General features: G+C 31.8%; 2 protein-coding genes across 3 annotated transcripts in view; one reads left to right on the top strand and one right to left on the bottom strand.

Annotated features, from left to right (window-relative positions):
- LOC107370167 (uncharacterized) overlaps positions 1-12546 on the top strand; it is a 77183-nt gene that overhangs the window by 51800 nt on the left and 12837 nt on the right. Inside the window, exons 3-5 of the mRNA XM_015938156.3 lie at positions 2311-2355; positions 3167-3310; positions 5242-5352. Coding sequence (XP_015793642.1) covers positions 2311-2355; positions 3167-3310; positions 5242-5352 — 300 coding nt within the window. The remainder of the gene's footprint in view (positions 1-2310; positions 2356-3166; positions 3311-5241; positions 5353-12546) is intronic.
- LOC107370175 (uncharacterized) lies at positions 11177-12299 on the bottom strand. Of its 2 annotated transcripts, none has more exons than XM_015938168.3 (5): positions 12114-12299; positions 11908-12048; positions 11688-11853; positions 11510-11617; positions 11177-11448 (listed from the first exon to the last, which is right to left on the bottom strand). In XM_015938168.3, exons 1-5 carry the CDS (start codon positions 12137-12139, stop codon positions 11293-11295), a joined length of 597 nt encoding a protein of 198 aa, XP_015793654.1. In that variant the 5' UTR covers positions 12140-12299; the 3' UTR covers positions 11177-11292. The 2 variants fall into 2 exon arrangements, with proteins under 2 accessions (XP_015793654.1, XP_089123199.1); XM_089267073.1 differs by having other exon boundaries at positions 11908-12033; positions 12114-12267.

Below are 12546 nucleotides of genomic sequence, written 5' to 3'. Positions count from 1 at the left end.
GAATGAGTAATGAATTACCAGACGAAGTTTTGGATTTCGGAACCATCCGAAATCGGATTATGAGCTCTGAAAATCGTGCATTTTATGTGAATTAAATTCTCAAATTAAATGTGGATAACTCATGAAGCACGTTTGTAAGAGTGACGCGACTGAACCAGCACGATTATTAGAGTTTGAAAAGTATGATGTGACCTTAGTTTGACCTCTAATATTGTTAGGAGCGATTTCCGACAAATGACCTTGAAATATAGCAAACAAGTATCGACGGAATTTTCTTATAAGAAATCTGAGGCCTCAAGGTCAATCACAGGACAAGATTTATCCGTTTAACATCGGTAAAGATAGCTGAATAGCCCTGAACATTCAATTTTTGAACAAATCTCATGTATGAGATTAGTTTATAAGTTTTTATTCAAGTTTGATGAACAAAAAAGTAATAGTTGAATAAAATTGATGAAAATTTTTGCCGTTTCCAAGTTTTGTTGCAAATCGATTGAAACAATTTTCAATCCTAGTTGAAGTTTAAATAGTTGCGATAAAGCTAACAAATAGTTCGACAATGATAAAGAATGTCTCGTCTTTGAAAATACAGTACAAAAAAAGATAAATTATAAGAGAAAATAGAAAAATAAAAAAAGTAGAATTTGCGAATAAAGAATGAGTCGAAAGAAAAAACTAAATGCTTACGATCATTTATTTATCCTTTTCACATTCACTCGATTCACCAAGAGTAACATGGAGGAAAACAAAAGTTTTGCAAATACAATTTGCATTGAGAATAATGAATTCAATGATATCTTTTCATTTGATGATCATCATCATGATCATCAGTTAAAATAACCACATTTAACGTTTACCTTTTATAAATATATATTTCTTCTTCCATGAACACATCAATCTGATAAATGATATTATATTTAATTCTTGAGACTGAAACTGATTACCTTGTAAAGGTAAAAGGCTTGAGAAAGGAAAGGATAGAGAAAAGGCCAAGAAAGAAGAGAGAGAGAAGAAAAAACAAGTTTTACTCTTTTTTATGCCAACAAGATCATGATGATGAAGATGAAAAAGAATCTTCTAACCTTTTTGTGCCTCTTCGCCATTGAAACCATCATTAAATTGCCTTTTACTTCTCTTGTCAAGAATCTTGCAAACATCATTCTTTTTCTTTTACCTTTTTTCTGCTCCCTTTATTCATCTTTAACATTCTCAAGTATCGCATTCTGAACGGAAAAACATGGAATATCACTTTTTGTTTCAATGAATATTGTAAACTAGAGTTGCATGTAACTGACACTAAGAAATGGATAAAATGTATATAAATATACAATATAAAGGATAAGACGAAAAGGCAATGAAAGATGAAAAAAAAGGAAATGACAAAAGTTTTTCTTCGCCCAAAGAATCAGTTGAACAACAGTAAAAATGGACATTTGATATCAAAGCCTTTCCCTTGCAACCAAAGTAGAGTTACTTTACCAAGTATTTATCAAAAGGAATATATTTTCTGAATGAGAATTCCATTTGGAACATTTTTTATAAGAAAAATTTCAAAACTTCATTTCGATCATTCCAAGAACGATTCTCTATCATTCTGTTCTTTCAACGGAAAAATGAATTTTTTCACCTTTTTGATTTTCGCTCATTCGGTTTTTCGTCGTCGATCTGATTTGATTCAGTTGAAACTATTTCTCTATTAAAACTTGAAATGTCAATGGAAGCATTTTAATCTTGTGATTCATGTAAAACTGATTCAATTTCAGCGGTAATAACTCAGGGAATTGTCGAGTAAATAAAATCACTATCAATTTGGAATAATTTATTTTCTTTTTTATCACCATTTTGTCAAAATTTCAATTGGTATGATTATAAAATGAAAAAGAAACGATTTGATCGACAATGAATAAACAAATTGGAAAAGGCAATCAAAAAGTAAACTTGAAATTCATCGAGTTTGTTGTACCAGTCGAGTCTGCTTTAAATCAATGTTTATCACGAAACAAATTTCAAAAGAAAATAAGTCAAGATCAAGGTTAAGATTCTTTATTCTGTATTCTTAATGGTCTAAACACTATTATTGTACTTGAATTAGTTTCTCCCATGTGAAGGTTAATCCCGAGTTGAAAGCCTTTTCAACTGTTAAACTGTTGTCTTTTACCCAAGATAATCATGATGATGAGTCTTTCCGTGAAAACATTTGAAAAGTCAATTCATTTACAAGCGACAAAATGGTTCGCCATTATATTTTACTCTTTACATTCAATGAATAAATAATAAACTTTTTTCTTTTCCAAAAATCTCGCCATTTAGGAACATTGGATCAAGCACGAACACTGATTGCAACTGTTCTTCAAGGTAAGCACCAAGGTAGACAAAAGGTGGATAGACTGGGAGGAGAGCAGAAGATTATACCAAAAGGGAGGAAAAAATGGGAAAAGTAAATGAAGAGCAAAATGGAATCATTTGAGGGTTCAAATTTTCACTCTAATCGAGTCTATTAATTGAGAAAAATGAGTTTCTTTAAATGTCTCGGAAGGTAAAGACAAGAGTGACACTGAACTACCTTTTCCCATCAAAGTATCGCAAGTTTTGGAGGAAAAATTTTCTTACCAAAAGATTATTATTGTTTGCTTGTACAACCCATTTACACCTTTCATTACGCATCAAAATGATCAGTATACAGCAAACTCGTGTCCAGGGGATCAACATTATCATCTTCTTCTGTAGAAAACCTTTTCTACTTTTAACATCAATTCTTGTCAATCTTGCACTTTTCCATCTTCTTCATCTATTACATTATTAATGCTCATTCACTCTCATTTGGTCTCAACTTTTTCCACCTTCTCATCATGATGCTCTTCTTTACCTCTTGCACCTTAACCTAGAAATGAAGGAAAGGTTGAGAGAAGAGAAAAGATGAGGATAAAGTGAGAAGAAGAAAAAGCTCTTTATAATCATCATTTTTGCTTACTTTTCTTCTTTACCTTTTTCTTGCCTACTTTCTGCTTTTCCCTGTTATTGAACCTTGTACAAAATGGATAAATGACCTGTCATGATGGATAAAATGTCAATGATATGTAAAAATGAATCAACATGCTTTCTTGGTCTTTAACCCTTGTCCATGGATCATGTTTTCCCTGTTTTTTTGTGTTTGATGACAAACAAGGTCGAGCATTCTTCAATCTCCATAATAGACCAGCTTTTTTAAAAATTGATCCAGTTCGTTTATCCGATTCTGGTGAATATCGATGTCGAGTTGACTTTAAGAAAGCTCGAACAATAAACACTGTTATCAGTTTAAAAGTAATTGGTAAGCCTAAAGTTTATTCAATTTTGTCATTTTTCTTTCTTCTTTTTTCTTTCCTTTGCTTTATTTTGACATTTTAAATTGACTTTTAATAATCTCGATTGATTCTTGTTTATCACAGTTTTGTTCAACTTTTTTTTCACTCTTCTTTTGTCTTTTGAAACAATTTTGGTTCCTTTTATTGTCAACAACCAATTATGTTGCGTTGAAAGAGTACATTTTTTTTCATTGGAACATCAAGAGAACAGATTTTTCTACTGTTGATAAAGACTTTTCCCTTTCGTTTTCCCCCTTTCCTGTTAACTACTCAATTGTTTACCCGGAAACGGAAATGATGATGGAATGAGATAAAATGGACAATCAAAGTTAACCTGTTTTTCACTGTTTATTGTTTTCATTTTTCATCTTCTCGTTCAATGGAATAGCATGAAAAGTGGAATTGTCCAAAATTTACAATCTTTTTTATACAATTGTGTTATAGTTTACCTGTTTGCAGTCAAGTAATACTTTAAGTACTCTTCAATGATAATTGCAGGAAAACTTCATGTTACCTTTTCTAAGATTATCAAGTCATTTTGTCAGTTGAATTTTCTCGACCCTTTCAGCTTTTGAATTGACCGGAGTTTATTCAACCAATTTGATTTGATACAAGTTCAGACAATCGCTCGCCAAAGGAGCTTGAAGCGTTAGTCCATTTATTTTAAACGATATTTTCATGAGTTTTTATAATTGTCGTGTTTCGACAGATATCAGTGATATAATGATGAATCTGTTCAAGAGTGACAACAAGACATTGAAAAAATACAAACAAACTTCAACACGTGAATGGGCGAATTCATGAAAAATGACCTTGAAAATTCGATGCTTCCAAGCTTTTTCCCTGCAAACTTCTATACCAAGTTTGAACTCATTCCACTCTTTCGTTCAAAGCGAAGCGCAACTCGTCAACTTGTTACTTTATCACCTTTCTACTTCTTTCAAAATCAGGAGATTTTCCTTTTTCCATATTCAATACCTAGAAACTTGACCTTGAAAAGAATGAATAATTCCAATTTTTTTTAAACATTGCTTACACACATATTATTGCCATGAGAGACTTGATGTTTATACTGTAAAATTGAGTTTCAGTTTGCATAATTTAATCAGAAAATGTTTTGGTCAGTTGACTTGGTTAATTTTTTCCCCGTCGAAAAAGGTTTTCCCTTTTGACTTGAAAAAAATTGTTTAGTTTTGTGAGAATGAAAGTCTTGAAGTCGGTTGTTTAAACAAGAGTAAATCTGAAAGAGTTTTGATGCACAAATCGTAAGAACGCATTAAATACATGAAAAGATTCAACAGAATGTAAATAAGCTTGAGGAGGTAACATTGAAGTAAAGATTTTTCAATCAACAGTAGACTAAAGCAAAGAAGCAAAGTGAATCAGTGTTGGTTAAACAGGGAAAATTAAACAAAAACAAGAACAAAAATCATTATTTAATCCTTTCAAACTATCAATGATGCTAATTCCTCTAGAGAATTGAAATTTTCATCCCTTCTCCATGAAGCAAGGAAAGATAAACAAAAGTGCTAAGTAAAGTACGAAAGAGTAACAAGAGCAAAAAATGAATGAATGAGTGAATAAAGAAATGAAAATGAAGCGCAAAGTCTGCAAGAAGAAGAAGAAGAGAAAAAAAGATTCTTGAAAATCCAGATAATTCAGTTTGTAAATCTCTTTTTTAGACGGAAAAATCCTTCTTTATCAATATTATCAATATTTACATTTATTCATTTTCAACCTCGACTAAGATCTTCATTTAACCCTTCAACATTGATCAATGCAGCAACGAAAAAAATGCCTTTTTCTTTCTTTTCTTTGTTTTCGTTCTTTTCATAATTTTAAATTTAAATTTTTCCATCAAACTCTAATTGAAACTCTTCTTTTGTATTCCCAACAGTTCCACCAGAAGAGCCTATTATAACAAATCCAGATGAAGTTAATCTTAAAGGTCTTATTGGACCGTACAATGAAGGTGATACTCTTAAAATTATTTGCACAACAAATGGAGGTAAGATTATTTTATCCCAAATTATGTATATCAACATTATCGTTAACCTTAATAATGAACAAGGTTAGCCTCGTTATGTCAACATGCATTTTCCTTGATCAACCTTTAACGAGAAAATATTGTTTTCAAAACATTTTCTTCGTCAACGTTGGTATCGAGTAAACTAACGATTCAACAAATCCTCTTTACATTTCAAGTACAACGTTTGACTATTTGATTTGTTTAATGTAATGTTTACAAGAGTATTTCAAATTGATTTTGATTTAAAGAGAATGGAAAAGAGAGAGAGAGAGAGAGAAAAACAAAGAAACAATTTAACTGGTTCGAGTGTCATCATGATCGTTAGTAAGATCATTGGAATGATGAAGGGAAATGATAGAGAAGAAGCATTAATTGAATTAAATGGGAAGAAAATTTGTTGAACCCAGGAATTGAATGTTAACAAAAGAGTATCACAACAACGAGAAGATGGCAAAACAACAAAAAGCTAACAAGATAAACTATTTCGTCTCATCTTTAACTTGCTTCTGATTTTACGTCTTTTTGCCTTGTTTCAAGATTGATGAATTGTAAGATGATGAAATTAATTGTGAATGAAACAACAGTGAAAATGGTAAACAAGTATTGATTGTGTGAGACGGTAAATACTGGGAGCCATTGTTTGAATCTACTATTCTTGAGGTGGATTAGTTTTAATTGTTTCACAGGGAAAAAGAGAAGTTAATGATGAAAACTCTGGAAACATTGTTTGATGAATGCTCTGTAATATTTAACAGCAAGATTGAAAATTAGTTTACTTTTAATTGGATTAGCAAACAATGAATTTTGCATGAATTATAGCATGAATTGTTGATTGCATTGGAATACAATTAGGTTTCAAGACTTTTTGTTTTCCTTTTTATCGTCTTTTACTTGTCGCTTTCCAAGTCATTTTCAGATAATTGTGATAATTTATTGCAATATTTTGTAAGTTTGAGTTTCTCTGGTAATCAACTTTTGGTTGAAAAGGGAAGGAAAAGTTAATTTGATAATTGCAATTAAACATTTTTGGTGTTGACTAGTTTCAAGTTTTAGTCAAAAGTAGGAATTGTGAGCCTATTTTTAATCATCTTGCAGTTTCATGGGTTTGCCTTGGTGACAATCAATTATTTGATTCCAATTTCATGTGATTGTTCACTTGTTTCATCAATTTTTTATTTCCAGTTTATCGCTTGTAATCTTTCAATTGGCAATGTTGCTATGAAATAACGAATCTTTCAATTTAATTGACCTTTATTCATTATGACATTGTTACTTTTTTTATTGCTTTTTTACTTTGATTGTTTCGCTTTTATCCATTTCATTTCATTTATCTTCAATTCAACCATTTAAAATCTGATTAACTTGATTTTCTCTGGATGACACAGTTTTGATCTTTGTCCACTGCGAGATGTAACCTTTGTGTTATAAGTGATAAATTAAATTAAATCTGATAGCTCGAGATGATGAAAGAGCAAAGTTTTTTTGACTGATGAGAAATGTTTGTTAGTCTAAAGTCATCTTTATTCAGCAAAAGAATCATTAATATTTCGAGTTTTGCTAATGAAAAATATTATATAATAACTTGATTAGTCGTATTCTGGCAATTTTATTGGGTTAATCAAATGTCAAAACCAATGCCCAGTCATCTCTTGTGACCTTAACCTTATAACTCAACAAATATCTAAGAATTTTGCTTAGAAGAAATCAGGGTTATTAGGACTATTAAGTGATCGTTTACGATTCATAAACTTCAATCCAGAATCCAAGTTTTGACTTGAAAAAGAGATCTTATCAGGTTTATTAGATACTCAACTCGGTAAGTGTAAAATAGAACTCGTCAGCTCACTCTTTGCTCTTCCAGCTCTTTTTGCTATCGGCTTGGTAGCTAAGCTTAAAGAGATATTGTCAATTGGATTTATTGAAAATCAAGGTAGATAAAGTGTGTTAAAATTATCTTAATTTGATAGAATGATGTTAACAAAAATGTAAACGAAATAATGACTGTTAAGGTTTATTTCTACCAAAATAGGGGAAACAGTTATCATTTTCAGCTTAATCTTTCGGTAATCTTATATCTCTTCCCCCTTATTTTGATAGAGATAAACCTTAACACCCTTTACAAACAAAAGTTTCATTTATGAATCGATCATGAATTTAATAAGGGTGAAAAAAGTGACAGTTTTAATTTCTAGGCATTTATTGGTTCGTTTAGTGAAATTTTCAATGGTATTTAGTAACATTTGAGAGTAGTTTTGAATTTATCAATTGAATTTCTAAATTGACTTGACGCTTTTGGCTGTGTGTGCCGTACTCGACTGTCGATAAAACCCCAAAGATAATCTAACGGATTAAGATCGCACGAACTTGGAGACCATCACTCACTACGACGGCTAATAAGTCTAGTTCCATCGTGTTGAGTCAAAAAGGCTCGTGTTTCATTAATGCAGTGATGAGTCAGTCCGTCTTGTTGAAACCAAGCTGATTCCAATTGATTTGGAACCCAGGAATGAAAAACGACTGAGTAAATTCTCGATAAGTTACCTGATTAACATGACTGGAGAAAAGATAGGAACCTATGAGACCATATGAGCTCAATGTAACCAAATCCTGTTGTGAAGATTTATTTCACCCTTTAATGTAAAAAATTTTTCATCTAAGACCATATATTGCTCGTATCTAAAATTTTTACGCAATTTATTGTAGCTATACGCAAAAACTGAATCTTGCATCGATATGGATATACAATAGTTGCTGAGCTTTTGTTTTTGCCATAAAAAGAGTTCATTCGACAAAATCCACTTTCGAAACCAAAATCGAACCGAAATGCGTTGAATCCTTCTGGGGATTACCACATCTAGTGTGCCTTTCTAGACAATTCAGAAGGTCAGCTAAGTCTGATGGATCTTGACATCTTGCAAAAAATGTGTATCGGGACGGATGTGTAGAACCTGCAAGTAATAATGAGTTTTGCCCTTTCTTTCTCTGTTATCGTAGCTATATCTCTGTCTTTGCAAAGCAATCTGAACAGATCTGGCCAATGATAATCAGCAAAGGAAAAAGTGAAGAATATATAAGGAGTGCCTAAATGCTGTACCATGTCAAGTAGCACCCCACATCTTGCACTCCAAAAACTTCGAGGTGTTCTGAAAGTTTGCGTTTGTCTGAGTCTACCAACACTATACATTGCTTCGCTGAGTAGATTCGGATTTTTTGCAATCTGATTCGATAATTGCTCAGTATTTACATTTCTAAATGAATTTCCATTTACAAAAACAGTTCTTGGCACTTCATGATAGAAGCAAAGGCAACGGATCTAAATCGAGGATGTCTTGCAAAACTTTGCGAGTTATGTCGCATAAGAAAACAGGAAATAATGCAAGTAATCAACTTTCTTCAATCTAGGTTGATTAAGGTCAGCTTCTCACAATGAAAAGAAGCTTGGAATAGCTTGACTGAAGTAGCCTTCAGTACTTCAATGAGGTACCATTTCAACTTCTTTCAGTGATTGCCGTCCTCTTAAGTGTTTTATTCTAACCTATGCACGGGAAATTTGGCAACAAATTTAAACTCTTTAATTATCAACTACTTTTGTGGCTAGGAATTTAAAGAGATTTTTATTAAACAGATACAAACATTTAGATTCAGAATATCGCAGGAAAAAGGCATAAGTCATTTATAAAAGTCGGAATTTTGGTGTTTTCAAAAATGTCTCTTAATTGCGTGTGAAAATCTTTTCAACAATCTAAACAAAGTTCGAAAAAGTGATCTAATTAAAAAATGCGTGGAGATTGGTGTACCTAGAAGGACTGCCTATAGGTATTATCATGATTTTGTACATCATGAGAAAAATCTGGTCAAAAAAACAGAGGAAGACCTGGAATTAACCTCGACAATCAACTGAAAAAAATTTTGCGAATGACTGATGACTGAATCTTCCCTTCACTAAAAAGCTGAATTTGTTACGAACTTAAGGTTAGAGCAGTATTTCACGAATTTTCAATAGTTCAATTAGTTTTAAGAAGCGAACTCACTTGCCAGTTTATGTTTCGGGCATTTTTAGAAAAGATAAGAGAAAGAGAAAAATATAAGTATTGCTATATCAATATATTTATATGATAACAATGATAGAAGTAGAAGAAAATGAAAGGAAGAGAAAATCTTGATAAAGAAATGAGTTGAGCTAATAAATAGACTGATGATATTTATGAGTATCATGATATTTATCTTTCTGCAACTGTTTGTTCAATAATAATGTTGAATATCAAGTTTGTCGATGATAAAAATGTACAACATGATTGACTCGGAAACCCTGTAATTGATTGATTGAGCGATTTCATCAGACTCTATTGATAAACAAGATAATCAATTGACTCGGTTAGAGTTTACTTTGAATAATTAACTGTTTCACAAGAATCTGTGATTTAGCCTTTTGCTTCCCACTGTAACTTGATCACAGTCTCCATTGTGCTCGGTGCATTAAGTTTTTTAACACATTAAATTGACATTTACACTTGAACTTATCTGGAAAGGGAAGCTTCTGTTTTTGTTCACACATTGAACCAGATCATGTAATGATTACTAATGACATGGTGCATCTGATGATGTTGATAATATCTGAATGGCCTCAAGAGACAGGCAGATGAGAAAGAAGACTGTAAAAAGAGAGGATTAATGCTGGTGCAAGATGTAGGTTGGGTGAAAGGGAAACGTTCATCTCTCATATCATTTAATCATTCCCAGTGATTCCTTATTATTTTATGCAAGCTGACATTTAACCAGAAATGTGTGTAGACTGAAGGAGAGGGAAAAATGATGAAGCAATGGACAAAAACAATCGTTGGTCAAGAAGAGAATATAAATTAGATGGAAAGATTAGGACTGAGTATAAGATGAATTGGGTGGAGAAGTTGGTCAAGAAATGAGACTTGATGAGTTAAATGAGGAACAATATCATCTTTCTAATAAGAGTAATGATGAAGATTATGTAGAGACTCGACAAGAAGGCGACTTGCAATTCGATCAATGAGTCTACAATAGTGAGATTGTTGCCCAATAATATTATATTAATAGAACACAAAAGGCAAGAATCTGAAACTCAAGTGAAGAAAAACTTTAATAGTTTCAATCAGACTGTCCAGTCTTCTGGAATTAGCAAAAAGTTGATTGTAAAAAGATGGTTTACCATTGTGTAAAAAACTCGTTACTTCAGAACTTAACTGATAATAGCTGATAAACTTGATAACTGAACAAGGGAATTTAATAATTTCAACATTTCAACGATTCGATGAAAGTTTAGAGTTCAACAATGAATGATGGATTAAGACATCAGCCAATATCTTCCACGCCTGAGTTCGTTATATTTAATGGAGTAACTTAATTTTCAATGCTATGATTATCTTGTTTTCACAAAATAATCAATATGTTAGGTCACAAATTTGGAGATATTCATGGCTTACCCGAGTTGAGGCTTACCCTTATCAGTGAATATCAGTAACATTGGAAAGAATAGCAAATACATATGAAAACTGGGGAACTCAACAAAAACATAAAGCACTTCATGTTATCAAAATTACTATTCTGAATTACCTAAGCATTGAGTGTGATAAAACTATGAAGTTAAAGAAAAGTTCGTCTACGATGCCTTCGATATCCAACATAGACGGCACAATCATCTGTTAATTTGCAGGGATGAAAAACTGCAAAAAGATTAAGTACAACCAGGCAAAAATTTTCTCGTTTTCATCGAAAATTATGCAATCGATAAATTAATTAATAGATAATTATTAAGAACAGAATTCACCAATTGAGCTTTAATCTTGGACCAGATTAACTGATTGAAGTTTATTTTTATTTCGAAAATAAAAATCCAAACTTGATCACGAATCAAGAACAATCGAGAAAAGAAATAACACCTTCAATTTAAACTAGTGAATTTTTTGCGAAAACAATATCAACGAAAACATCAACACCATTACCAATATCTAATGATAGAGGTGTGATATTGGTATCTGTGTGTAATATTTTCTGTCCATTGTACATAAATGAGACCTGGTTTCCAGTAATCCTGAATGGTCTCTGAAAGAAAAGAAAAGTAAAATTAGAAAAAGTTTTATGACCGCTAGCGGAAATATTTTACCAGAACATTTATGATGTGCTCAGCAAGCAATGGAAAAGGTGTTCGGATGTGACATAAAACATCCGAAGACCAAGGTTTTGTATCCCCATAAATATTTTGGATGTAGTCCTTGAAAGAGAATAATAAAAATGTTGAGAATTTAATGGAATGATTATCATAAGTCAAACGAATCACTTACAACCATGTTAGGGCCGGGCCTGAATGAAAACTCGACAATGTTTCCAGCGTCCATGTCAGTCCTAAAGACATGATGGATGCCAAACTTGCAATTTTGTCGGAAACATTTGGATTGCAGCTGATCTTGGCAAATATTGGAATTCCGTTCAGCTAATTTTTCTTGCGTACTGTAAAGAAAAATAATCAAAATGAAAAAATTCACGCTAGCGAAATGAACTTACCTCATCCATTCCCGAGCCAGATCAATCGGTAATTTACCAGTCCTTTTGTATTGTCTCTCGACATCTCTATTTTCGTGTAGAAATTTACAGCCAAGTCCATAACAGTAACCTTTATTGACGAAATTCCTACAAAAAACAACGCTAACAAAAAAATAAAAGACGGTTGATGTATTTGAGAAATTTAACAAGAATTGATGATAACTTACCCATCGATAGCTTGAACGTTTGACATTATAGTTGATTGAATTTAAAGTATATTGAGGTGAGAAATTCAATAAAACACAAAAAAAACAAATCAGAAAATTTCACAAATGAAAAACAAGAAAAATGATTTGAAAAATGTAAACAAAAATATTCGGGGAAAATTTCTTAATTTAATTTATGAAAAACAATCAATCAATTATGCGTCAGTAAATTAAGATAAATTAAGATCAGTAATTTTCTGTCTTTGATTTCTGATTTTTTATCTTTGGTCTGTTAAACAATTTTTGTGCATCAAAAATTTATTTGATTAAATATTCAGCCGATTCAACACTATTTTGATTCTAGTTTTGATCTCAGGTGAATATGGCTCGCAATTTATGTTTACCCAGCTTATTTGCAATTTTAATGGATTTACTTTTGGCGGTTTTTGGCCGA

This window comes from Tetranychus urticae, chromosome 2 (assembly GCF_039701765.1).
Source record: "Tetranychus urticae isolate SD_2017Ah chromosome 2, NJAU_TeUrti_SD_1.0, whole genome shotgun sequence".
Taxonomy (NCBI): domain Eukaryota; kingdom Metazoa; phylum Arthropoda; class Arachnida; order Trombidiformes; family Tetranychidae; genus Tetranychus; species Tetranychus urticae.
This window is presented reverse-complemented; position numbering and strand designations above follow the sequence as displayed.

Bases quoted from the DNA above. Each gene is read 5' to 3' on its own strand.
- LOC107370175 (XM_015938168.3), bottom strand. From the start codon at position 12,139: ATGTCAAACGTTCAAGCTATCGATGG. The intron at 11,854-11,907 runs GTAAGTTCATTT...TTTTCTTTACAG, and splicing joins CTGGCTCGGGAATGGATGAG to TACGCAAGAAAAATTAGCTG. The intron at 11,618-11,687 runs GTAAGTGATTCG...TTCTCTTTCAAG, and splicing joins GGCCCGGCCCTAACATGGTT to GACTACATCCAAAATATTTA.